Genomic DNA, 27,014 nt, shown 5'->3' on the forward strand with positions numbered 1-27,014 from the left:
AAAATTTTTTGTACGATTTTAACAGTATTTGTTTTAACAGTATTCTTATTAATAATAATTATCTTTAGCGTTAATAGAGTTCTTATAGGCACACATTTTTTACATACCAGAAAACAATTGTTCTTAAACAATGTTACTTTTATTTTATAAAACATACTTCTAGAACATTCGCAATGGAACTGTTCTATAACAAAGCAGGAACCATGCTATGGCACAATTCTAGAACAAATCTAGAACTAATGTTCTAGAACATTGCATTACAAAACAGATACAGAACAAATGTTACAGAACAAATCTATAACACAGTTCTAGAATAGTTCTATAACAAAATGATAACAACTGTTCTAGAACACTGTTACCTTTTTGTTATAGAACAGTTCCAGACCGTGCACACTGGGTGTTTTATTAACGTTAATTGTCAAATTTTTCTCCTGGGCATATTCCTTCAAAACTTCAATTATTTTTTTCATCTTTATCACATTATCGGTCATGATCGCTATATCATCTGCGAACGCTTGTATTACAATTTCTTTTGAATGAATAATTGAAACCCCCCCTTACCCCCTTATTTATCTTGAGCTAGCTCAGCATCCGCTGGACTAATCAAAAGGTGCACCATACATTTTTTATTCAGAACTTTCTTCTAACTACTTTGGCGGTATTCCCGGACGATTATCTCGCAAATTTAATTTTTCGGAATTTTTTCCAAATTTGTTTTCTAGTTTAGCTCAGCATCCGCTGGACCAATCAAAAAGTGCGCCATACATTTTTTGTTCGAGACTTTTTGCTCATTTTTTTGGCGGTATTCCGGAGTGATTATCTCGAATATTTTATTTTTCTACATTTTTTCCGAATTTGTTTTCTAGTGTAGCTCAGCATCCGCTGGACCAATCAAAAGTGCGCCATAAATTTTTGTTCAGAACTTTCTTCTAACTACTTTGGTAGTATTCCGAATCAATTATCTCGCAAATTTATTTTTTCGAAAATTTTTCCAAAATAGTTTTGAGTGTAGCTCTGCTTCAGTGAAGAAGTAAAAAAACTAATTTGGAAAAATTTTCGAAAAAATAAAAAACTAAACTTTTTCCAAGCTTCATTGAGAACTTTCTTCATACTACTTTGACTGTATTCCCGAACGATTATTTCGCGATTTTAATTTTTCCAAATTTTTTTTGGAGTGTAGTTCAGCATCCTCTGGACCAATTAAAGATTGCGCCATATATTTTTTATAGACAACTTGCGGGTTAAGACTTTGGTGCTATGCCGGAATGATTATCGCTGCAAAACGGCTGGAATTAAAATGAATTAAAAAAAAGAATTTCCCCAAATAGCAAGTTTGCAGTGCAAGGTTTGAAAGTTTGTAAGGTAAGTTTGCAGCAAACTTGTGGCAAATATTGAAATGTCCTCCCTTGGCAAGTATTAATTAAGTATTGTAACAAACATCCAAGAGTTTATTATTGCCAGAAAAGTTTTTGAATTTTTTCTTCTATAATATATAAAGCGAAGAAATATAATTTTAAAAAAATTCATGGAATTTTTTTTTTTTTTTTTTGAAAATTTACAATAAAAAATTAAATAGAACATGAAATAATTTTTGCTTTTTCCTTTATAGATAATTGATTATTGGCAAGACATACACCAGCTAAAACTTTTTTTGAGTTAAAATAATAAAAAAAATTTCATGTCAATAAATTAAATATAAGCACTTTTTTCACAAGAACTGTAACAGTACTTTCTCAGAAATTACAATCAAAAATGCAATTTCCATTTGGAAAATTAATAAACGCTAAAAAATACACGACCTAAGATTTACCAATCACGAAAATAACAAAAAAAATTTTATTAAATATTTAACATATTGATACTGCTTTACTGATTGTGACAGCCCTTTGGTAGATTATGTATTTCAGGTGGTTAGCAACAGCGCCAATCTCCTCCTTTCGGCAAAACTGCGAAACGTCTGTTGACATATATAACCTGCCAAACGGCTGTCACAATGAGTAAAATATGTTATGTTAAAATACTTTTTTTTTGTTATTTTCGTGATTGGTAAATCTTAGGTCGTGTATTTTTTAGCGTTTATTAATTTTCCAAATGGAAATTGCATTTTTGATTGTAATTTCTGAGAAAGTACTGTTACAGTTTTTGTGAAAAAAGTGCTCATATTTAATTTATTGACATGAAATTTTTACATTCTGATCACATGAGAAGGTATTATAATTGGTCGAAAATTGACTTTTACTATTTCCATGAAATCTTTACGTTTTGAGGTGCACTGAGTCAAAAAAACATGGTCCGGCGAAAGTGTATGTATGTATGTATGTATGTATGTATGTATGTTGTTGACACAATAACTTTTGTAAATCGAAACAAATAGATTTGCAATTTTGCACACACAACAGTCACAAAGTCGCAAACAAATACACTTGCATGTACCTGTACAGGTTCATGTACTTTGTTCCAATTCTTTTTACATGTTCGTTTTCTGCTCTTGTACAAGATCACGCGAATGTGCAAGTACACGGAGAGAAATAGATGGTAAGAACTTATGATCTTAAGATGGTAAAAAGTAGATGTTATCCAGTACCATCATTATGCTACTCGGTACTATCAAAGATGTTACAAAAAGTATGGTTATGTTACCCACTATAATCTAGATAGTAACAGATAGAATCTAGATAGCTGTCCGTATATGAAAGATCAAATATGGTACCTGGTACTATCTAGATAGTACCCCGTACCATCTATTTCTCTCCGTGTACTTGAACTTTAAGAAAAAAATGTACATGATATTGTACAAGATTTTTCAACTGGGAATAGTATATATAACCCTTACTTTTATGTATAACAAGCTTGATTTAAATAAAATAAATTGTTTAATTAAAAAAACTATTTGAAAAAAATAATGGAGATGAGATACTAACCCCTTAAATGTATTCGTTTGCTCAAATGTTTCATATATTTAAAAATAATAAAAAATCCAAATACTCAAAAACACTTTTAATTCCGCATCATACATTCGAGCGTGAAACGCGAGTGCCATGATGAGAATGTTCCCCTTAAAGTCGAAGAACTTTAAGAAAATTAATCCTATATAATAATAATAAAATTATTGTATATAATTTTTATATTAAAATATTATAATATAATATTAAATGTAGAGTCAGCATAACATTTGGAGCGCTGGTGTATGTCTTGCCAATAATAATCAATTATCCATAAAGAAAAAGAAATTTAACCTTTTTGTTTTCAAGAAAAGGCTGTTGAAAATTTTCCAAAATTTTAATTTCAATGTAGATGGCGCTGCCTCACTTGGACGTCTATAATAAAATTACGGTGACAACTAATTGTCCATTTTTAGAAAAGTAAAACAGCAACTCTTTTTTGGAAAAATTGTGATTTTTGATCATGGCATCTGTTAAATGTTTTGTGCTTTTCTTTACCCTTCTACTTGTTGCTCACTCTTTTGCTCGTCCAGGTAATTTACATGTGTAATACAATGTTTTCCTATAGTGTAAAACACACTCTAAAAAATTATCATAATTTTATTTTTTCTTATATATTATATAATATATGTATATGATCAAGACAAAATCAATTTACAGAATTAACAAATTCAGATTTAATTTATGAAATGATTATTTTGTTTGAATATTACAATTTGATTATAAAGAAAAATTTTATTATTTCGATATTAAAAATTAATTGTTCTTTAATTAGGTCGTCTCATGAAAGTTATAACTGAAGAGTGTACCTCAAGACTATGTTGCACTGGATGCGAAACGGAGAGTGAAAATAAGTTTTAAATATCACATGTACCATTTTCCTCAAAACCTTCATTAAAATTTCAAATCATCATATTTGATGATCAAAAATTTTTTCCCATGATATATTTTCTTTGTAATTTTATTTGAATTGCAATTTTTTTGTACATTTTAAAAAAGACTCCATTTAACATTTCAACTCAAACTAAAATATTTTAATCCGATGAAATTTCCGTTGTTTACAGACAACAATTTTATTTTGTCAATATCTGTGATTAATTAAAATTCGAAAAATTTGATATAATAATATAAATTATAATTGATTTAAAGTTGAATCATTTGAAATTTTAATTAAATTTTACAATGAATTGTAGTTTTGATCTATTAAATTTTGAATTGATTAAAATTTAATTAAATTGAAATGTGTTCTAAAAATTTGAAGAGATTTAAATTTGTGTAAAATGAATTTTGGATTGATTGAATTGATAGCTGATCGATTACAATATAAATCGCAATAAATGCCTTAACTAATTTAAATATAGATTTATTGAAATTTGGTTTAAATAATTTTTAAATTAATGAAAAATTTTGAATAATGCAAAGCATTGGTGAATTGAATCATTTATAGAAAAGAAAAAAATCTGTCAATTTTTTGCTCTTCAAAGTAATAATTATATTCTTAAGGAATGTCAAGAAATGTTAACATTTTTTTTAACATTCCTGAGCTTAAATCAATGTTTTTAAATTTTACATTTTATTATTTTTTAAATATTGCATCCGTGAATTAACCAAAGCATGAGAAAGGTGAAAAAATTAAGAAAATTATCAAAATAGGTGACAAAATTTTAATTAGTGAAAAAAGGTGAATAGATGATAAAGTATTATCCCTTTTAGAATCAAAAATTGTTAAAAAATTTTACCTTTTCAAAAAGTATATTATATTGCCTTTTTCTGTAAATATATGTTCAATATCTCAAGTTTCCTTGACAACAAAAATTTTCCCTGTCTTACGGCTATCTTGATTTTCTTGATATAGTGTTTTTTTTAAAACGAACGTCAGAATTCATTTCGAAATCAATATTCAATATTCTTGCTGTTACTTATAATAATCTTTTTTATTTCAATGTAGGTGGAAACACTGGAGGAAAAGGAAGCAATGGAGAAAGTGGAAGCAATGGAAGAATTGGAAACAATGTGGGAAATGGAAACAACATAAGCTATATGAACAAAGGAGGAAATAGTAACAATGTTGACAATGGAAATGTTGGAAGCAATAACAACCAAAATGGAGGTCATATTGTTTCGAATATCCAAGGAGAAAGAGGAAATGGACTCAGAATAACAAATGAAATATATGGAAATGAATGCAATAATAATTGTTAAAGTCGATCATTTTGGGAACGCAATATAAATTCATAATATTATCCTGACTAATGTTTCTCAAATTTTCATATTTACAAATATTAGAATCAAATTTATAATAATGTAAATAATTTTCAAACAAGAAGTAAATAAAATCTGTTAGTAATTAAGAAATATTTAAATTTTAAACAATCTATTTATTTTTTTAAGGTTTGAAATTTTATTTTATTTCTATTATTTATTATTATATATTGGAAAATAAATGTTATTGATTGAATATTTTTTAAAAATGGTTATAAAAAAAAGAAAAAATTTATTTTAATTGATTCTTATTTAATTAAAACAAATTACTTAATTATAATAATTCCTTTATTATTTATTTCATTTTTCGTCACAATGACTAGTAAATCCATTACATATTTTCTTTACAAATTTACTATTGTTTAAGAATTTTTTAATTTAAAAAAAATGTTATATATTTTAACTAATAGTCAGAGTAATGATAATAGTTTTAATTATATTAATTTTGAATTGGGCAATTAAAATTTTTGTAAATATACGTTGTGTAAAAATCTTTTTTAATCTGAACTTATGTATAATTTTTTTTAAAAAATAGTAAATATCATATACTTGAATATTAATAAAATTTGATAGCATTTTATATTTACTTCACTAAATTCAAAATAAGAATTGCAATTTCATATTTTTCGAGATATTTACAATAACAAATTAGAGCAATATTTTTTTGCTTTGCTTATAACTTTTTCCCTACTAATAATAGAGAAAAATGTTGTGAATGTTTTTTACGCAAAAGACCTTAAAGTTTTAGAAAAAAATTAGTTTTAAAAAAACTATTAATTTTTAAACAATTTGTTTAAAAAACAAATTTTGTTTATAACTTTTAAACATGTTCTCCCTCATTTTGAAGCGCGAAAAAAATCATGAATATTGTTTAAGTCGTAATAAATTGATGGTTGAATTTTTGAGATGGCATTATTTTTTGTTTTCGAGATATTAATTAATTAACTAACAAAAGTTAATAAAAAATGAAATATTTTACGAACAAATAAAATTAGAGTAATTTTAAAAACATCATTAGAATGCTTATCAAAATCCGCATCCAACGAGCCATATATGAACTATTTCTAATAAACGGGTGTGAAATTAATAATTAATAATAAAAATTATTTAAATAATTAATAACATTTGAAGAAATGAAGATAAATCGTCAATTCTTTTTTTATTTGGAAGATCATCTAATTCTGAGTCGAAAAAAGAATATTAAGTATTACTAAGAATCGAAAATTAATTATAAAATGTTATTTAAAGAAAGACTGAAAAATACCATGCCTAGTAGGTAGGCAACCTCTGCCGAGTTGAGCTGTGAGGTGTTGAAACAACGATTTTTAATAATCATCTGTTTATAATTTAAATCGTTGAAATGAAGCATACAAGAATGTTTATACTAATAGACGAGGAGGAATTTACTATTAAAAATTGTGTACACTTGACTACAACTACACATATTACCATTATTACCTTAGTATTACACTTTTTACAAGTATTACATACTACTACCAAAATATTACTGTATTAAAAAAGTATTATACATATATTACTGAGTATTACCCTTTATTACAAAAAATATTACACGTCAAATAGCACTTTCTTATATGTAGAACTTTCAATAAAATTACTTAAAATTATTATTTAAGAGCAAAACTTTAAAATAAGAAATAGAGAAATAAATAATTAAATATTTTTAAATATTTGGGTAAGTGCATCAATTACGGCGCGTTCATAAAACATAACTATTATTACTATATCTAAGTATATTAATAAAATTAGACTTTTGTCTGTACATTGCTTAGAACTTAAAAATTCATGTATAATTCTTCGTTTCAAGTCATAAGGATTCTAAAAATAGCATTAAAAAAAATTCTGTCTGTCTGTCTGCACAATATTTTGTTCGCCAATCACGCATAAACGGCTTGACCGATTTAAGTGAAACTTGTCACTCTTTTAGGTATTAGACTAACTTAAAATCTTAGCAATACCCCATTAAAAAATATTAACTTGAACGGAAGTTATGGCACCTTTTTGTAAAAATCGAAATTTTAAAATTTTTTATTTTTTCGCTTATTTTTACTAGACTTTTTTTTAGAAGTTTTTTTAAGGTTAATTAATCGCATTTTTACCTTAAAATTGAGAAAATAACTGATAGATTTAAAATTGTGAAGAAAAATTCTAAAAATCAAAATTTTTAAATTTAATTTTTGTTATATTTTTCTAAACCTTTTTTAGCTATGTTTTTGAGTCCAATTAATCAAATTTTAACTTTAGAATTAAAAAAGATGACAAATATAAAGAAATGAAAAAATGTTTTTTAGTAACAACCTTTTTATAATTATTTTTTTCGGGTTATATATTTTTATTTTAATATTATAGTTTAAATAATATTAAAAGATTTTAAGTTGTAAAAAAAGTATAAGAAATTAACATTTGAAAATAATTATTTAAATAAAATTTTATAATGCTGTTTCGATTTTGTCTCAACTGATTATTTGCTAACTTCATTCTCGCAATTGACTGTCTTATTTTGTCAACACGTTTGACAGATGTTTATGGAAAGAAGCAAGGAAATAGATATAGATAAAAACAATTAATTATAATCGATAATAATTACCTATTAATATATAATAATAATAATAATAAAATAATCAATTAATATTAAATCAAATAATTTAAGCCATCGAATAAAGGAAGATTATTTTTCAGGTATTTAAAATAAATAATTAAAAATTTAGCATCTACGTTAAATTTTTTAAATGTATTTTTGAAGATAATTAGAATGCTTAGTTTAAAAAGAAATTAATTTCTAAAATTTAAAAAAAATATTTTTTAATTTTGTAATAATTTTTTATAATTATATTTTATTCTTTAAATATATTTTTAAAATTGTTTATTTGCCTAATTTAAAGAAAATTTAATACAGGTTTAAATAAAAACGGTTTAATATTTTTTTGGGAATTTATAAAATTTAAAAATAGATTTTAATTTTGTGGTAATTTTTGATGATTAATTTTTGATTTAATTTTTTTTTTTTTTTTTTTTTGAATTATCAAAACAAGGCTTAAACGAAATCAAATTAATCATGGTAATCTGTTAGAGATTCAAAACATTTGATATCATTAATTACGAAGTTGATAAAGAAAAATAAAAGGTTAGTATATTTTTAGTATGTGTTTTTTAGATTTAAAATTTTAAACAATTTTCAAATTTAACAAATTTGTGAAATTATTAGTTCAAGTTTTTAATAACAACCCTCACAACAAAAGGATATTCAGGATATCCTTGGGACGTCCTGGGGATATCGATTTGTTTTCGGCGGTTTGGATATCCCTGGGATATCTTAGAGATGTCCATGGATATCCAGAGGATATCTTAGGGATATCCGAATCGCCAAAAGCAAATGGATATCCCCAGGACGTCCCAGGGATATCCTGAATATCCTTGTGTTGTGAGGGAATCAACTATCTATACAAAAAATTATTTGCACGAAAATACTGTTGGGCGTACATCACTAGATTTCGCTCCCGCCGAAGGCGGGTACGAAAGCTAGTATTTAATATAACTTGTAACGAACTTCGCGAGACTTTAGATATTTTAAATTAAATAGAAAGTGGGGGTTCGGCTCGCGATAGCCGATACAAATAAATTGAGCGAAAATCCATGCGAAATCCAAAACTCAAAAAGGGCGATTCGACCTGCGACGCAATCAAATGAGCAGCTGCGAGCAATTGATCCGAGACGAGTCCATACAGATGAGGAATAGAGATCGATTGATCGAACTTACCAGTTCGCAGATCGTCGAATCGCTGTGGCGCACATCGGAGTTCCTGAAGGATAATCCTTGGGATGTGTGAACACAAAATAAACAAAATATTATATTGAACAAACAAAACATTTAATAAAATAAAATGCGCGTTTACAACAATTTATAAAGATGCGAATCAGCGCATCGATTACGCGCGAAAAATCATGACGGAAGGTGCTTCTACGGTAAGAAGTCTCGGTTCTCTCTGATGAGAGGATCGACCGCAATCGTCATCGTGACCCATGACATCCTTCGTATATGGCACGATGACGATTGCGGTCGATCCTCTCATCAGAGAGAACCGAGAGAACGCGCCGCAATAGAAAATTACGGTATTAGTTTTAATTTCTTATATTTGTTTAAATAATCGATTTTTATAAAGTTAAACATTTTTTAACATCTAAATAACATAACCTTTTAGTTTAATAACTCTTAAATTGAGTTTATACAATAGAATTGTCGAATTTTCTATTTCAAAGGTGTTTTGACTCGAATCGCGCCGCAATTAGTGCATTTACCCTACTTATAAAAGAAAATAATAAATTTCTCATTTTTAAAACGTAAATAACTATTATTTCAAATGTTTTGAAATTTCTTTTAAAGAATACGATAAATATAACTTATTTGTTTTTAACTTTGTACGAGGAACTGAACAAATATAATTTTCTATATTATAATATCCGTGAGCATCCATGTTTATACGTTTAATATTTGGTTTTTGCTATCTTAAACCACGAACACAAACAACCTAAGCCTCGTGCATTTTTTATCGGTGTAATTACAGGAGCAGATATCTTACTGTACTCGATTTTTTTTTTACTTATTCCGGTAAGGTAGCTAAAAGCTAAAATTTGGCAAATTACTAAAGAACCATTTTCTGATTTGATTCTGTAAACATTCAATGCCAAAGTTGCTATAGTTTAGCATCAACTCCCGCGCTACATTTGAACAAATGTTTAAAATTTTTACTTCTATTAACATTTTTTGGTTTGATTTTCTTTAAATTTTTTAAGGTATTAATCCGAGACATGACCCCGTATTCTCATATGAAATGTCTCAGGTACACAAAATCTGACAAAGTTTTGTGGTCACTCAATAAATTAAAAATATTTAGTACTAGTAAATTAAAATATAACTAGGTTAAATTTAAAATGTTGTTTGTTTAAATAAAATATTCCATGTGGGATTTCATATTGGATATATTGTTATTAATATTGGATATTTCATATGGTTCCTTACACGTAGTCTTGTCGAAAATTCCGCTTTGCTTTTATATGGAAACCTTTATGGATTATATGCAAATTGGGGAATTTTCCAGTAGGGATTAAACAATTTTTTGGTTACTTCAAACAAAATTTGTTAAATTCAAATAAATATTTATTTCATTGAAATAATTGCTTTGTTTATTTTCATATAAATATTTTGAATAAGGAAAGAATTTGATTGAATCAAAAAAAGTTTGGGTTGATTTAACCAAAAGTTTGGTGAACTGTATAGCAACGCATATGGGGCTAAATTTCTGATGTGAGGCCAAAATGTGAACATTGGATTTTTTGAAGAATCACAACTATTGTAAGTATAATAGGATGAGCAAAATTTTAACCTGTATATTTTTTGCAAATTTTTTTTTATAAAATTCAAAATAAAATTTTAATAAAAGACCCATTTTTTTCTTTCTTTTACCCTTTAAAATGAAGCTTAAAGTGTACACCCAGAGAAAAGATTTCTTTGAAACAAAAAAATCGATTTTTTAAACGCTCTTTTTGAATCAAAGGTAAAATTTGTTTGAATTAAAAAAATTTTTCTTATCTTAAAATCCTGATCTGAGGGGATAAAACGGACCTCGAATTCGGATTCAGCGACCCAAAAAACATACAGTAGGCATAGTCAGACCCTCTTTTCAAAATTTTTTTTTGGTGTGGCTGTGTGTTTTTTACTTATATTTTGTAATTTACCTTTTATTGGGCATTCAAAAGGTAAAATACATCTATGGAAAATACGGTCCCATAAAAATCCTTCTTCGCATCCACAACCAACATGACATGTCTGTAAATAAAATCAAATGTAAGGTGTAAACATAATTTTCAAAAAAAAAAAAAAAAAAAATTAAATCCATTAAAGTACAATGTATTTTAGTATTGCAAGAAATTGAAATTGAATTAATTTTTTTATTGAAATATATCCCCGTAGTCCAAAAGAGGACTGAAATTTGAAAAATGGAAATTTAATTATATTTAGTTACTGTTCAATAATGATTGTTTTTATATTTATAGAATTTACCATGTCAGTCAGACACCTCCGATTCGTATGATTTAGACTGATACATGATGTCTGACAAAAAGGTGATAATCCACACCCATTTATCCTTGTATTGGGTCCACAACGAAAAGAAAGGATTGGCTGCTTGCGTACTGTAATTAAAATTGAATTTTATTTTAAATATTTACACAATTAAAAGAAAGGAAAAATTTTTTTTTAGATGTTAATAATTATTTATATTTATTATGTCTTTTACTTATATTTTGTAATTTACCATATCTTGGGCATTGATGAGGTAAAATACATCTGTCGGTCTGAAATTCCAATACAAATCCTTTTTTGCATTCACAGCCAGGATAACATGGCTGTAAATAAAATCAAATGTAAGGTTTAAACATAATTTAAAAAAAAAAAAAAATTAAATCCATTAAAGTACAATGTATTTTAGTATTGCAAGAAATTGAAATTGAATTTATTTATTTATTGAAATACATCCCCGTAGTCCAAAAGAGGACTGAAATTTGAAAAATGAAAATTTAATTATATATAATTACTGTTCAATAATGATTGTTTTTATATTTAAGGAATTTACCTTGTCACTGGTACACGACGAAGTATTTAAGTTGTGACATGCTTTGACACAATCAATATCTTTTCGACACGATGTATAAATTTCATTGGGTCCACAATCTGGAAAATTAAATCTATAATTAAAATTAAATTTCATTTTAAATATCTATACAGCCACACAAAAAAAAGTTGTGATCTGGGGGTCTGTCTATGCCTAATTTATGTTTTTTCGGTCGCTGAATCCGAATTCGAGGTCCGTTTTACCCCATCAGATTAGGATTTTGAGATAACCTCAAAAAACCAATATGGCGGACACTTTTTCGAATAATTCATCGGAATCGCATGAAACTCGTTACTCGGGTGTTTTCGGAGTCGCTGATTACGAATTTGAAGTCAGTTTTCAAAAAATTTAAGATGGCATCTTAACAAATTCCTTAAGTGTATCTGCCATGACGGCATTTTTCGAAAAAGTATCCGCCATCTTGAATTTTTGAAAACTGACTTCAAATTCGTAATCAGCGACTCCGAAAACCCCCGAGTAACGAGTTTCATGCGATTCCGATGAATTATTCGAAAATGTGTTAGTCATTTTTGATCCGCCATTTTGAATTTTTGAAAACTGACATCAGATTCGTGATCAGCGACCCCAACAACCCCCGAATAAAGAGTTTCAGACAAATCCGATGAATTTTTCGAAAAAGTGTCCGCCATATTTGTTTCTTGAGGTTATCTCAAAATCCTGATCTGGTTGGGTAAAACAGACCTAGAATTCGGATTCAGCGACCCAAAAAACATACAGTAGGCATAGTCAGACCATCAGATCAAAATTTTTTTTTTGTGTGGCTGTGTAATTATTTATATTTATTATGTTTTTTAGTTATATTTTGTAATTTACCTTTTCTTGGGCATTGATGAGGTAAAACACATTTGTCGGACTCAAGGTCCCTTACATATCCTTTTATGCATTCACAGCCACGATTACACTTCTGTAAATAAAATCAAATGTAAGGTTTAAACATAATTTAAAAAAAAATTAAAGTACAATGTATTTTAGTATTGGTAGAAATTGAATTTATTTATTTATTGAAATACATCCCCGTAGTCCAAAAGAGGACTGAAATTTGTAAAATGGAAATTTAATTATATTTAATTACTGTTCAATAATGATTATTTTTATATATAAAGAATTTACCGTCTTATTATAACAGAACGAAGTATCTAACTTGTCACATGTTTTAATACAATCACCAACATCTCCACACTCTCTATAAATTTCATTGGGTCCACAATTGTGGAAAATGGAATCTATAATTAAAATTAAATTTCATTTTAAATATCTATACAGCCACACAAAAAAAAAATTTTGATCTGGGGGTCTGTCTATGCCTACTTTATGTTTTTTGGGTCGCTGAATCCGAATTCAAGGTCCGTTTTAACCCATCAGATCAGGATTTTGAGATAACCTCAAAAAACCAATATGGCGGACACTTTTTCGAATAATTCATCGGAATCGCATGAAACTCGTTACTCGGTGGTTTACGGAGTCGCTGATTACGAATTTGAAGTCAGTTTTCAAAAATTCAAGATGGCACCTTTACAAATTCCTTAAGTGTATCTGCCATAACGGCATTTTTCGAAAAAGTGTCCTCCATCTTGAATTTTTGAAAACTGACTTCAAATTCGTAATCAGCGACTCCGAAAACCCCCGAGTAACGAGTTTCATGCGATTCCGATGAATTATTCGAAAATGTGTAAGTCATTTTGGTTCCGCTATTTTGAAGTTTTGAAAACTGATATCAGATTCGTGATCAGCGACCCCAAAAACCCCCGAATAAAGAGTTTCAGACAAATCCGATGAATTTTTCGAAAAAGTGTCCGCCATATTGGTTTTTTAAGATTATCTCAAAATCCTGATCTGATGGGGTAAAACGGACCTAGAATTCGGATTCAGCGACCCAAAAAACATACAGTAGGCATAGTCAGACCCTCAGATCAAAATTTTTTTTTGTGTGGCTGTGTAATTATTTATATTTATTATGTTTTTTAGTTATATTTTGTAATTTACCTAATTTTGGGCAGTGATGAGGTAAAACACATAAGTTAAACTCAAGGTGCCTTACATATCCTTCTTTGCATTCACAGCCAGGATGACATGTCTGTAAATGAAATCAAATGTAAGGTTTAAACATAATTTTCAAAAAAAAAAAAAAAATTAAATCCATTAAAGTACAATGTATTTTAGTATTGCAAGAAATTGAAATTGAATTTATTTATTGAAATACATCCCCGTAGGAAGTTACCTTGTTACTGGTACACGACGAAGTATTAAACTCGTGACATGTTTTGATACAATTACTAGTTTTTTCACACTCTGTATAAATTGCATTGTGTCCACAATTGTCGACATAGGACTCTATAATTAAAATTGAATTTCATTTTAAATATCTATACAATTTAAAAAAAAACAAAATAATTTTTCTTTTATATTTCTTACTTATAATTATTTAAATTATTTTTTCTTCTACTGATAGAAACGATATTTCAAAGAAAATTTATTTATTAGCAAAAGATAGTTTAATAAATTATTTAATTAAAAAAATTGTATTAGGTATACATGTTTAAAAAAAAATTTAACAATTTTTTATGATTATAAAAATAATCATAGTGTAACAAAAAATACTTACGAACTGCAGCAATGGCCAAAAGTAATGAAAGAGTAAAGATTGAAGACATATTCCCAGTATGCAAGGATACAGAACAATTCTGTAACAGTTCTAGAACAAATCCATAATAATTACATCACAAAATTTTTTTAAAATGATCTTTTTGTTTGAATAAAATAAGAAAAACATTTGTTATACATTTACATAAAAGTCGACATTTATTCACTGTTAATCCTCAAATCAGTTCTAACACACATTAAAAATTATTTTTGATTTTTTACGAATAATAAATTTAAATATAAATTTGAAAAACAATTTTTTAAAATTAATGAAAAACTTATGTATAAACTTATGTATAATTCATACAATCTAATACGGAGCATTACTATAATCATTTTAATTATTCGCATGCAACATGGCAATAATCACGCATTTATTGTCATCAAGAGCGATTTTTAAAAATTTACGTTTAACTTCACTGGCATTGATTTTAGTCACAGGAGAAAAAGCTATTTTGTCAACTGAAAAAATTCCAAGCTTCTTCGAATCACACGGTTCAGTAAAAAAAGGTTCAAGTCTTTGAATTTTTTTAACTTCTAAAACTATAGAATCAGAATCCTTTCGATTATTTTGAACAATTACAACTGAGTTATCGCGGAGTAAACAGCAATTGTTTTTCTTTTCACTCGATAACTGGAATCCTGCATACTGCAAGTATGCAATGTCTGTGTCATTTAGCAGTTTATTTTTGTAATAGGTTACAGGAAACTTGGTTGTAGGGTACGAAGTTTTATTAATTTGAGCCTTCTATAACTGTTCTATAACAAAGCAGGAACCATGCTATGGCACAATTCTAGAACAAATCTAGAACTAATGTTCTATAACATTGCATTACAGAACAGATACAGAACAAATCTATAACACAGTTCTAGAATTGTTCTATAACAAAATGATAACAATTGTTCTAGAACACTGTTACCTTTTTGTTATAGAACAGTTCTAGAACGTGCACACTGGGTTGATGAAGACTTGTAAATGTTGAAATACAATTGTTGTCACTAATTAAATGTTTGCAAAATGATTTTTCTTTGTCAAGTATTCTAAGCGACAGTTAAACTTAGACTGTTTGGAAGATACTTTCGAAAATCGATTTTATAGTGTCGAAAATTCAAAAAGTGGGAGAAATCAAAAATATTGGGCGTAGACAAATATAGTATTTGAATAATTAGCGGGGGTAATACCACAAACAAGGAAGGCATTTTAATTGGGTATCATTTGAGAATGAGATTTTAATATAAGTGAAATAAGTAATTACTTTTCTAAATACTTATTTCATTTATTTATTTCGTCACGTGAGTGACAAAAGTCTCGTTTCACATTAACAAAACTCTAAACACAACATAAATATCAAAATTATTATTACATTTCAATTAGAATTGTTTTTAAAGTAATAATGACTTTCGAAGAAACTCTAACAGAGATATGATAAATTGAAAAAACATTTTATTATCAGTTAATAATATTGAATATAAAAAATTTTCCAATCTTTTGTGGGTTGCAAACTTTTTTCAGAATAATAAAAAAAAATTGAAGATTTTCCCCCACAACACCGGATATTTAAGGATATCCCTGGGACATCCTGGGGATATCCATTTGCTTGTGGCGGTTTGGATATCCCTCGGACATCCTGAGGATATCCTGGGTCATCCCTGGGATATCCCAGGGATATCCAAACCGCCGCAAGGCAATGGATATCCCCAGGATGTCCTAGGGATATCCTTAAATATCCGGTGCTGTGAGGGTTGTGAGATATTTTTTATTAACATAATTTATTTGCTATTAAAATTTAGCGAAGATATGTTGCTTGGTTTCTGAAATATTAGATTTAAAAATATTTTTTACATCTTTCACTATTCTCGTAAAAGAACAGAGAGATGTGAAATTGTTTTGTTAATTTCAAGTCTTAGTACTTAAAAAAAAATTTCCAATTTACTTATTTATTTATTTATTTATTCAAAGTATACGGGCAGCGCCCATTCGTACAGTGTACTATGATACGATAATTCTAATTTAAACAAAATTAATCAGCCGCGCTAACATTATTGTTCTCATCATACATAAAATTACGCAGTTCAATTATAAACTTATTTAAAGAAATACCAAAAAAGTTAACACTTGTGCTACACTGATTTGCCTCTTTACACAATCTGTTGATCACAGAATTGTTCAAATAGTTAGTTTTATTGAAAGGAATGTGAAACAATTGTTGATGTCTTGGAGATTTTAGGGGTATATGCAAATAAAATAGACTCAGCAATTCTGCACAATTAATTATGCCGTTAATAATTTTAAACAAGAAAAGCATATCGGCGTATAAAAATCGCTGAGATAATAGCTGAATATCAAATTTTAATCTTAAGTCTGTGTAGTCGTGATTATGATAATCAATTGGTACACCAGTCTGTTTAGCCATAAAACGAAGAAATCTGTTCTGAACACGTTCGATATCTGTTAACAGGTAGCTTTGATAAGATTTCCACAATACAGAGACGAATTCAATTATAGGCCTAACTAGTGCGAAATACAATTTTTTCAATACAAGAGGATTTCGAAAACATTTTGCATTTCTAATGACAAAACCCAAGGCTCGGGTAGCTTTATTAATTGTATAAGTAATATGATCTATAAAGGAAAATGAGCCGTTAATCATTACCCCAAGGTCGACAATCGTGGACACTCTCAAAAGTACCTTTTTATCAACAAAATAGTTATTATTAATGAAATTCGAAGATGTAGAAAAGGATATTGTTTTACATTTGTTGATATTTAAAAATAGTTTATTCTTTTTAGATCAAGATAAAAGCTGATTGAGATCATATTGTAATTGCATATAATCACATTCATTAGAGATTGCTATAAATAATTTCAAGTCGTCAGCAAATAGTGAATATTTACAAAATTTAAAAATGAAATTTATGTCGTTGATGAAAAGCACAAAGAACAGAGGTCCAAGATTCGATCCCTGGGGGACTCCAGAAGTGGCGGAAAATATATTAGAATAATCATGTTTAATTCGAACTGACAAGGTTCTGTCTTTAAGATAACTTTCAATCCAAGTGATTAAATTAGGAGAAAAACCCAGAGCTTCAAGCTTTGCCAAGAGAATGCCGTGATCCACCTTATCAAAAGCTTTGGCAAAATCAGTATAGACCACGTCAACCTGTAAACCTTTTTCAAAATTATTAAGCACAAAATCAGAATAAATACTTAAGTTTGTCAGAACCGATTTACCTCTCACGAAACCATGCTGACTCTCAATAATCAACGAATCTACTTGTCTATATACATCGTCATGAATTATGCTTTCAAATATTTTCGCGATAGTGTTTAAAATAGTTATTGGTCGATAATTAACAACATCATTCTTGTTTCCGTCCTTATATATGGGAACAACAATTCCACGTTTCCATACAAATGGAAAAATTCCACAGGCTAATGACCAATTGAACAGAATATAAAGAGGCTCGACGAAAGAGGAACAGCAAGATTTCAAGAGAGAAGGCGGAATCTCATCTGGTCCAGCTCCCTTATTAACATCCAACATTTTAAGTTTTAACAAAATTGTTTCTCTCGATATATGACCAACAGTAATTGAATTATTTTTATTAATAACAAAGTCATTAGCTGAAATATTAGTAGAAGGTAGAGTGTAAACGGAACTAAACTAATTTTTAAAACAATTAGCAATATCTACATTGGTGCCTGCAACAAATTGATCATATATCATTTCATTAGGAATTCTAGAGGTTCCACGCAAATTATTGACAAAACTCCAGAAATATTTTGGATTTGAGATAACTGAATTCTCAACACGAGCCATATAACTTTTATAGCATAATTTAGATTTAATTTTACATTCTGAACGAAATTTTGAAAAAATTAAGTAATCGTGATGAGAACCAGTTTGTTTATAATTTTGATGAGCCGCCTTCTTCAATGAAACCAATTGCTTTAGTTCCTTGGTAAACCATGATGGATAAGTGGATGATACAGATATTTTTGTAGGTACAAATAAGTTAAAGGCAGTGTATATATAATTGTAAAAAACGGAGACTGCATCATCAATATTAAGCGTGTTTAAAACATTAGTCCAATTGACATTTAGTAAATAAATATGCAGGTTTGCCAAATCTGCTTTGCTAAAATCATATCTAGCACGTGGACTACTGAAATTATCATTCACACTGTTACTATTATCAACATTATTACTTGTGGTAAAAATCAATGGTGGGTGGTATTTATCAATTGGCAAAATTGGTTCAGTTACTAAGTCTAAAGTGAAATTAGTGGAGTTGTAAAGGACAAGGTCCAAAATATTGCCCGATGCATTAACAAATTTGTTAACTTGATTAATATTTAAAAAATCTAATGTTTCGGAAATACGGTTAGCAATTCTATTATAAACTTTTGATGTACGTATTTTAGATATACATGTAGTGCCATTCCCATTATCAAAGGGGAAACACCAGGAAACAAATGGAATGTTAAAATCGCCGATTATAATTAATGTTGCTGTGGGAAAAGAATTATTAACTATTTCTATAATATTGCAAACAGATAAGTAAACATTAAAAGTAGAATTAGGTGGTATATAAAACGTCCCCAAGACATACAAAATTGAATTGAAAAAAAATTTAACAAAAATATGCTCAACTGAAGAATTATTAGTGTCTAAGAAAGTAGCGTTTAACATTGACTTACACGCCACCAAAACACCGTCCCCTCGAGAATGTAAACTGGTATTACTATTTCTATCTGATCTAAATATGTCGTAATTTATAAATCCAAGTTCTGAGGAATTAAAGGAAAAATTTAGCCATGTTTCAGAAAAAATAATTACATGAAAAGATACAGTTGATAATGAATGTCGAAGACTGTCCAGTTTACTTCTCAATCCCCTTACATTCTGATAATAAACAGACAATGTACGAGAGTCAGCTGTGACAAGTTCACGAGCTGAGCAGGAGGGGATAAGACGTGATGAATTCACAGTGTCACACAGTATTTCGGCACCGACATCAAACTTCACTATGCCTGTGAGACATGTAGATTGCTCCGTGGCTTTCGTTGTAGAGTGGGGGACACAATTGAGGGAACACCGTTGCGAAACACAAGTCGAGTATTCATTTCCCCCGCTTGTTGCCGCAATTCCAACTCTTTCCTCAGTTGTGATACTTCCTCGACTTGCATTTTTGTCATGTCCTTTGACAGCCGCATATTTTGTATGTGATGACGAAGGGCATCGTCCTTCTTTGCTTCCAGGAATGCTTTGTGTATCAATCTCGCCCTCTCTTCCGAACTGCATATAATTTTTACGGGTCTTGGATGTTGCTGCGTCTGCGTGAATGAACCAATTCTAAATGTTTTTAAATTTTCAAGAAGATCAAGAGTGGAGAATTTTGAAAAAAGTTGTGTGACAGTTATGGAAATATTTTCTTTAGAATGTTCATTAGATTTATTATTTTTATCCTCCACAAGACCAAAGAGAATTAGATACCGGGAACGAGATAAGCGATCCTGAATCTCTGACAAGCAATTTCTGGACAACGAGTTAATATGCAAGTTTTCAAGTGTACCTTCAATAACTGCAATTCTTTCAGAATGGTCAGTAACAGTAGTAACAACCTCATCAACCTTTAAACTCATGTTGTCAACTTTGGATGAAACTTCATTAATTGTTCTTGACACTATTGAAAAATTCTTATCCAATCCCACCTGTAGATCCCTGATTGCTTTATTAATTATGGATTCAATACTATCATTTGTGATAGATTGATTCTCGATACGTTCCTGAGATGATGCAGGGGTGTTCGAATCTGTTTGAATTTGAGGTAGCGGTGATTTTGGGCGACAACATTTAGAATATCCACCATTTGAAAGCAATGTTGTGCGATTAGCACAACCAGGGTGATAAGGAGTTGAGCAGATTTTACAAAAAACAGCATCAACTACATTTTGCTTACACATTACACACATTTTTGCATTCAAAGTATTGTCTTTGGTTGCCATGCTTTATGGTGACAAAAGTTAGGTTAGAAACCTTAAACACAAGAAAAGTCACTAACTTTATCACTGATTATAATTATAATTAGTTAAGAACGTCTTGAAGAGTTTCAGCAAATGAATTAAATCACTTAAAACAAGAATACAATATAAATACTACTGTTTTGCTATAAAATTCACGAGACCATGTGATACGCGGTATAATAGTAGGCGGCCAGGGCCGTATTATTAAACAAATTTCTCAATAAATATTATAACGAAGTATATCGTTATTTAGATATCAGTCCCCAATATTCATTATATGGTCGAGAATTCTATATATGAATTCCTGAAATGTCCGAACAAAAAATTAAAAGTTCTCGAATTTAATCCATACTTTTCTAAAATGTTGTTATTGTTCGTGAAAGTCTAAAAATCAATTATTATTGAATTTAATAAAATAGTTTTTGAATTACGTTTTTAATTTTTGACTTTTGAAAAAAAAAAATTTTTTCAATGTACAATATTTATAAGTAGAATGCATAAAAGTTAACATATATATAATGATTTTTAAAGCTTTTTTGACGAGCTACACGTTGTTAATAATTTTTTTTTTAAATAACATTTGACCTTGAAATTCAAGGTCAAAATGTTAATTTACGTTTATCTCAAAATCGGATTTTTTAAAATTATTTTTAACTATCTCAATGGAAAGCTTGACAAATTTCCTACAAAACATGTAATTTTCAGAGTGGGATCTTTTAAAGTTTTTGAGATATTAATTAATTAATTAATTAATGTTTATAACAAATCAAATATTTTACAAACGAATAAAGTTACCGTAATTCTGAAGTTAGTAATTGATCAATCCGAGCTGCCGTGTAAGACGGATGTGTGCCGACAATTATGCTAAGAGACTATTAGTATTTGATAAGTGTATTATAGTTGGTTAAATAAATAGTTGTTACATTGTTTAAATCGTGAGTTATTTTGTTTTTAATCCTGGGAGTTAAGTCGCAGCTACATCGTCGTTTCAGCGGATTATCTCAACAAGGCGTGTTTAGTGAGTACTATATATAAGAGTAACAGGTAGTTCAATTCAGGTCGTCGTCGTGTTTCCCGATCGTCTCAGCGGAATCTCCCCATGAGAGAGGCTCGTATGCCGGAGAGTAGTGTGTAGCGAAATCACAGTACGTAATTTAAACACGGGATGGTGGAATATTGTTATTTTAATTAATATTTCTAATATCTAAATTAGCGTTACAAATTGGCGCCCAACGTGGGGCCCATGCTGAGACATTGAATTTGAACTACCTTTTTCTTGCATTCACCGTAATTATAAAGTTGTAATTATCAACCAGGAGGTAATAAAGAGTTTAAGCGCGGTTATTTATTGAAGGTATTGTGTTGTATATGTTTGTTAAATTGTGAAATAATTTGTCTTTCTCGGTTTTCGAATTTTACATTTTATTAATTTCAAGTGAATTTCTGAACATGTGCTCGGATGTGACGTCATCCGCCGGCCGGTCTCACTTTAGCGCCAAATCAGCTGTTCGGCGTCCCCTGTGAATCCATGCCGCATGGTTCTCAAATATCATTGAGATATTGAAAGTTTTAAAATTTTTAATTTTAATTGATAAATGTTAATTTTTTTTGTCGTGTGTGTAATTTATTGTTCGATTTTTCCTTTTTTTGACATTTTTCAAATACTCAGGAGAAACTCGGAAATAAAAGTGTAGAATCAGTGTTCTCGTATAATTACCGTTGATTAAAATATTTGTTCCTTTTTTTACGAGTATACAGTGACTATCAGCGTAAAAGCAGCGTTATCAGAGAGTATTCCGTTTAAAGGGAAAATTTTTTTTTACCTTTATATAACGGGTGGAACAAATAATAATTCTCAACGGAAATAATTATTTCTATATTTTTATCAATTATATGACGCGTAAAGTCAAACAGGACATTACGTTTTTCAATTGAATCGAGAAAGCGTTCAATTTAATCAATTGATCTTTTATAATCGGACATTCATTTATTTTTGAAATGATAAATTATTGTACTTTTAATAATTTTTCAGCGACAACAAATTTTATTTTGTGTGTTCGTCCAGTTATGAAAAGTGTTTCTTTTTATTAGTCCTCACTAATTTTAACGGTGACGTGTATTAGTGTGAGATTATTGATTATTTGGGTCATTCCATATAACATAATCATTTTTTTTGTGCATTGTAAAAATAAATTTTTTTCTCTTTTCTTGAGTGTAGTGGGTGATGATAACGAGTGTGCGGCGTTATCACTTTTGGAAATTTTATTAAACTGGAGTGTTCAAAAGAATTCAGTTCTTTTTCGCGAGATTTGAAGCAAATAGTTTCTACCGCCATGGAATCATATCAGCAACTTTTCGTTAGGCTTTTTAAGCACGACGGTTTTAGAAAAATGTGGGAAGCGATTGGGTCGTTGACAGATGAAGAGGTGTTTGACGAGTTGGAAAGCCAAAATGTGAGTACGAAAGGGTCGGGACAAGTTCTTCGTGAACGTTTACTGCGTCTTAGAGCGAGAATAATTTTTGGAGAAGTACTTCGTGTTCCGTGGTTAGAGAAGTACGACGCGTCCGACACAGTGGAAACTCTGTTAATGGAGGGCATCCCAATATCAGACGAAGTAGGAGCGACAGGTGGAAACTTAGCGTTAGAAGATAATAGTGAAAACGGGCTGAATCAGGGCGGTGACAGGGCAATCCCTGGAACAAGCGGGTATGAAAATGTCGGAAATATAGTTGATCAGCGTGAGGGGGTTAACCTTACCCCACCAGTATGTACGATTACAGGGGTAATTATGATAACCTCGGGTACATCATCAGCGACGACAACTATTTCGGGGTCAACGGCAGGGGTAGTGACGAATGTGACGTGGGCTTTGCCTAACGGCAGTATCCCATCATCAACATTTACGCCAAATTTATTAAGCGTGACCCAGATGGAAGCAATTTTACTCCATCTTAATCCACAATTAGCGGCTATTTTGACACAAAATAGAAATTTGGAGTATAATTGGACACCTCCGGTACAACACGTTGATAATCAGCGTCCGGTGATACAGAGCAACGAACAAGTGTGTGCCCCTGGTAGCAATAATAATACGCGCGGTATGAGTTTGGGTGCAATATCCAAAAGACCGAATAATATAAAAAATGTTCCTCCGATTAGTATTCCAAATCAGCGCCAGACTAAATTACCCCAGAGAGCAAATGAGAAAAAAGAGTTCTAAGACCTCCAGAATGGCAAGAATGGGGAATTGGAGATAGAACTGCTTTTAATGTTAATCAACAGAGAATTGAATTAGATGTTGCGGAAAAACATAAAGAAAATCAGCGGAACGATATACATAACAAGCATATAGAGGGCGGTAGGGGTGATAATCGGCGTCTCAATAGTGTTAATTCACCGCAGGGTCATAATAGATCGGGATTACATTTATCTTCGGACGAGTCCGACTCAGGGTCTGAAAATGGTCTAAACCTGGCGCCAACTAGGCATACGAGATACGTGACAGATATAAGCTCGTGTGCGGTTAAAGCATTAAAGGATTGGGAAATAAAATTTTCAGCGATGGATAAACAAGATCCACTAGATTTTCTAGATAGGCTCGAAGAGTGTAAAGATTGTAATCAGTTCAGCGACTACGAGTTAATGAGAGCGTTACCTAGTGTTCTTCGACAAGGAGCAAGTCGATGGTATAGGATCCGTAGAAATGAGATTGATTCGTGGAAGACATTAAAAAAATTATTTATCCGGGAATTTTCAGTGTCCATGGAGGATGATGATATTTGGGACGAGTTGAAGGCCCGTACTCAGGCCAAAGGTTAAAAAATATCAGCGTACATTATGAATCTGCGTATGATCAGCGATCATTTCAAACGTCCCATTCCCGAGGATAATTTGTTAAAAGTGGTTTTCAGGGGATTGATACCAGAGTATCGGCGTTATCTCGCAACGCATGAGATTAACTCATTAGCAGAATTCGAGAAAACGTTACGGCAACTCGAAAAACTCAAGGACCTTGATAGCCGGTATGTACCGCCACCTTCGAGAGATAAGATGAGATTCCCATTAGCAACGCCTAAAGGGACTCATCGAGGATCAAAGATAGATGCTTTTATGATTACTTCAGCGTCTGATTCTGATGATAATTCAGCGGCGAAAAAGAAAAAGAGTAAATCACCCAAGCGTAAGAGTGGAAAGAAGAGAGAGAAAAATAGAGCGGAAGATTCTGTGGATGCGTTTGGATCCAATCAGGGATCAACAGGGGGACCGCAGAAGAGTCAAATCAAGACTGGGCTCAATCATGGAAAAGTTACTGCTTCGGTTCCAAAACCTCAATGGGGACAAAACCAGACTTGGGACCATCCTCGAATTTTCAGCGACCGTTTGTGGGCACATGTAACAATTGTAAAGTAGGTGGTCATCGAGCGCCAGAATGCCCTTACAGGATATGTTACAATTGCAGAGAACAAGGTCATTTTTCAGCGGAATATCCCAAAAGGGACAAAGCGAACAATGTGGCTTGTCAAGTCTGTAGTACCAAAGGTACAGTTTTCGCTTTTTCAATTCCTGGTTTGGGACTGTTTCAGTTTAAGCAGATGGCATTCGGACTCACTAATGCTGCGATGATGTTTCAGCGTTTGATTGATTCCTTTTTTGGTCCAGAATTCGAACCAGTTGTATTTGGGTATTTGGACGATATTATTATCGTCAATAATAATTATGAGGAACACATGCGATGGTTAAGAATGGTGCTCGAGAAATTGTCATTAGCGGGACTTGTAGTGAACCCAAATAAGTGTTAGTTTGGTTGTTCTAGAGTAACTTATCTGGGATATGTTCTTGATATCGGAGGTCTACGTCCAGACCCTGAGAAAATAGCGCCGGTGTTAGATTATCCAGCGCCACAAAATTTGAAACAATTGAGACGTTTTCTCGGAATGGTCGGATGGTATTCCAGATTTATAGAAAAGGACAGCGAGTTAAAAATTACGTTGTTGAGGTTATTGCGAAAAGGTAAACATTGCGAGTGTAAGGAGGACCAAAATGAGGCATTTCAAACATTGAAATCGAAATTAGTGTCAGCGCCTGTTCTGGCAAGACCAGACTTCAGCAAACCATTTACGATTCAATGTGATGCAAGAGATTTTGCAATTGGTGCGGTCCTCACTCAAGAATCAGAGGATGGTGAACATCCAATAGTGTACATTAGTAAGGCCCTTTCAGCGTCAGAAAAGAATTATAGCGTCACAGAAAAGGAATGTTTGTCCCTTTTGTGGGCTATTAAAAAATTCAGACCTTATATCGAAGGATATAAATTCACCGTGATCACGGATCACAGTGCTCTGAAATGGTTGCGGAATCTGAAGGATCCGACTGGTCGTTTAGCGCGCTGGGCCTTAGAGATGCAACAATGGAATTTCGATATTGTACACAGACGAGGAATTCATCATCACGTGCCTGATGCCCTCTCAAGAATGTTTGAAGATAGTAGCAATGAAGTTTCAGCATTTGAAACTGTTTGCGATCCATGGTATATTAAGCGCAGCGAAATAGTGGAAAAATTCCCCCAGCGTTTTCCAGGTTGGACAGTAGAAGAGAATAGGTTGTATCGATTTAGAAATTGTCCAATCCTGTTACCATTTGCAGGAGAACAACAAGGTTGGAAACTGGTGATACCAGCCGAGCATAGAGAAAGAGTGTTGAGAGATGCTCATGATGGGTTATCAGCGGGACATTTAGGTATCGAAAAAACTTATGGTCGTGTCACGAAAGATTACTATTGCCCAAGTATCTGGTATGATGTGCATAATTTTGTGAAATCATGTCCAGAATGTCAGCGTCATAAAGTGTCACAGGAGGGACCACAGGGTCTTATGGGTCAGCGGATTGTTGAACAACCCTGGATGGTGGTAGCGGCGGACTGTATGGAGTTTCCGCCAAGTAAAAGTCAATGCAGGCATTTAGTTGTTTTTCAAGATTTATTTTCGCGTTGGATAGAGTTAAAACCGATTAGATCAGCGGACGGAAAATCAATTGCGCGAGCGTTTGAAGAGTTGGTCGTATTCAGATAGAATACTCCCCGTTTCTTATTGACTGACAACGGTAAAGAGTTCGATAATAAACTTATGAAAAAAACCCTGGAAGAATATGGTATACAGGATTTGACAACTCCACCATATCATCCACAAGCGAATCCTGTTGAGCGTAGTAATCGTGTGTTAAAAACAATGATAGCGACTTTTGTTGGTAAAGATCACCGTGACTGGGACAAACATGTCCACGAGTTTAGACATGCTGTGAACACAGCGTCTCAATCATCAACAAAAGTGTCCCCAGCGTTCCTTAATTATGGTTTTCAACCTGATCCTGTAAAGAGCTTACGTCGCGAAATTGAGGTTAAGACGATAGTTGATCGTTTGGATCCTGAAATATGGATC

The 27,014-nt window shown here is 30.9% G+C and overlaps 2 protein-coding genes across 4 annotated transcripts in view; one reads left to right on the forward strand and one right to left on the reverse strand.

Moving 5' to 3' along the window:
• Positions 1-286: 286 nt before the first annotated feature.
• Positions 287-5,288, forward strand: LOC127285068 (nacrein-like protein M). Of its 2 annotated transcripts, XM_051310875.1 has the most exons (3): positions 287-1,362; positions 3,359-3,475; positions 4,891-5,288. In XM_051310875.1, exons 2-3 carry the CDS (start codon positions 3,406-3,408, stop codon positions 5,142-5,144), a joined length of 324 nt encoding a protein of 107 aa, XP_051166832.1. In that variant the 5' UTR covers positions 287-1,362; positions 3,359-3,405; the 3' UTR covers positions 5,145-5,288. The 2 variants fall into 2 exon arrangements, with proteins under 2 accessions (XP_051166832.1, XP_051166831.1); XM_051310874.1 differs by lacking the exon at positions 287-1,362 and having other exon boundaries at positions 3,273-3,475.
• Positions 5,289-9,068: 3,780 nt separating this feature from the next.
• LOC127285062 (zonadhesin-like) overlaps positions 9,069-27,014 on the reverse strand; it is a 42,909-nt gene continuing 24,963 nt past the window's right edge. For both annotated transcript variants that reach the window (XM_051310865.1, XM_051310864.1), the window contains exons 2-10: positions 14,514-14,603; positions 14,130-14,242; positions 13,895-13,985; positions 13,022-13,134; positions 12,725-12,815; positions 11,852-11,949; positions 11,534-11,624; positions 11,281-11,411; positions 9,069-11,046 (exon numbers count right to left, since the gene is read on the reverse strand). In XM_051310865.1, the coding sequence (XP_051166822.1) occupies positions 10,888-11,046; positions 11,281-11,411; positions 11,534-11,624; positions 11,852-11,949; positions 12,725-12,815; positions 13,022-13,134; positions 13,895-13,985; positions 14,130-14,242; positions 14,514-14,562 (936 nt within the window). In that variant the 5' untranslated portion in view covers positions 14,563-14,603 and the 3' untranslated portion in view covers positions 9,069-10,887. The remainder of the gene's footprint in view (positions 11,047-11,280; positions 11,412-11,533; positions 11,625-11,851; positions 11,950-12,724; positions 12,816-13,021; positions 13,135-13,894; positions 13,986-14,129; positions 14,243-14,513; positions 14,604-27,014) is intronic.

The sequence above is a fragment of the Leptopilina boulardi genome, unplaced genomic scaffold, assembly GCF_019393585.1.
Source record: "Leptopilina boulardi isolate dan_hultmark-lab unplaced genomic scaffold, ZJU_Lbou_2.1 LbouV2_328, whole genome shotgun sequence".
In the NCBI taxonomy this organism is placed as follows: domain Eukaryota; kingdom Metazoa; phylum Arthropoda; class Insecta; order Hymenoptera; family Figitidae; genus Leptopilina; species Leptopilina boulardi.

Coding starts and splice junctions, on each gene's coding strand:
- LOC127285068 (XM_051310875.1), top strand. CDS start 3,406: ATGGCATCTGTTAAATGTTTTGTGCTTTTCTTTACCCTTCTACTTGTT. Junction 3,476..4,890: donor TCACTCTTTTGCTCGTCCAG/GTAATTTACATG, acceptor ATTTCAATGTAG/GTGGAAACACTGGAGGAAAA.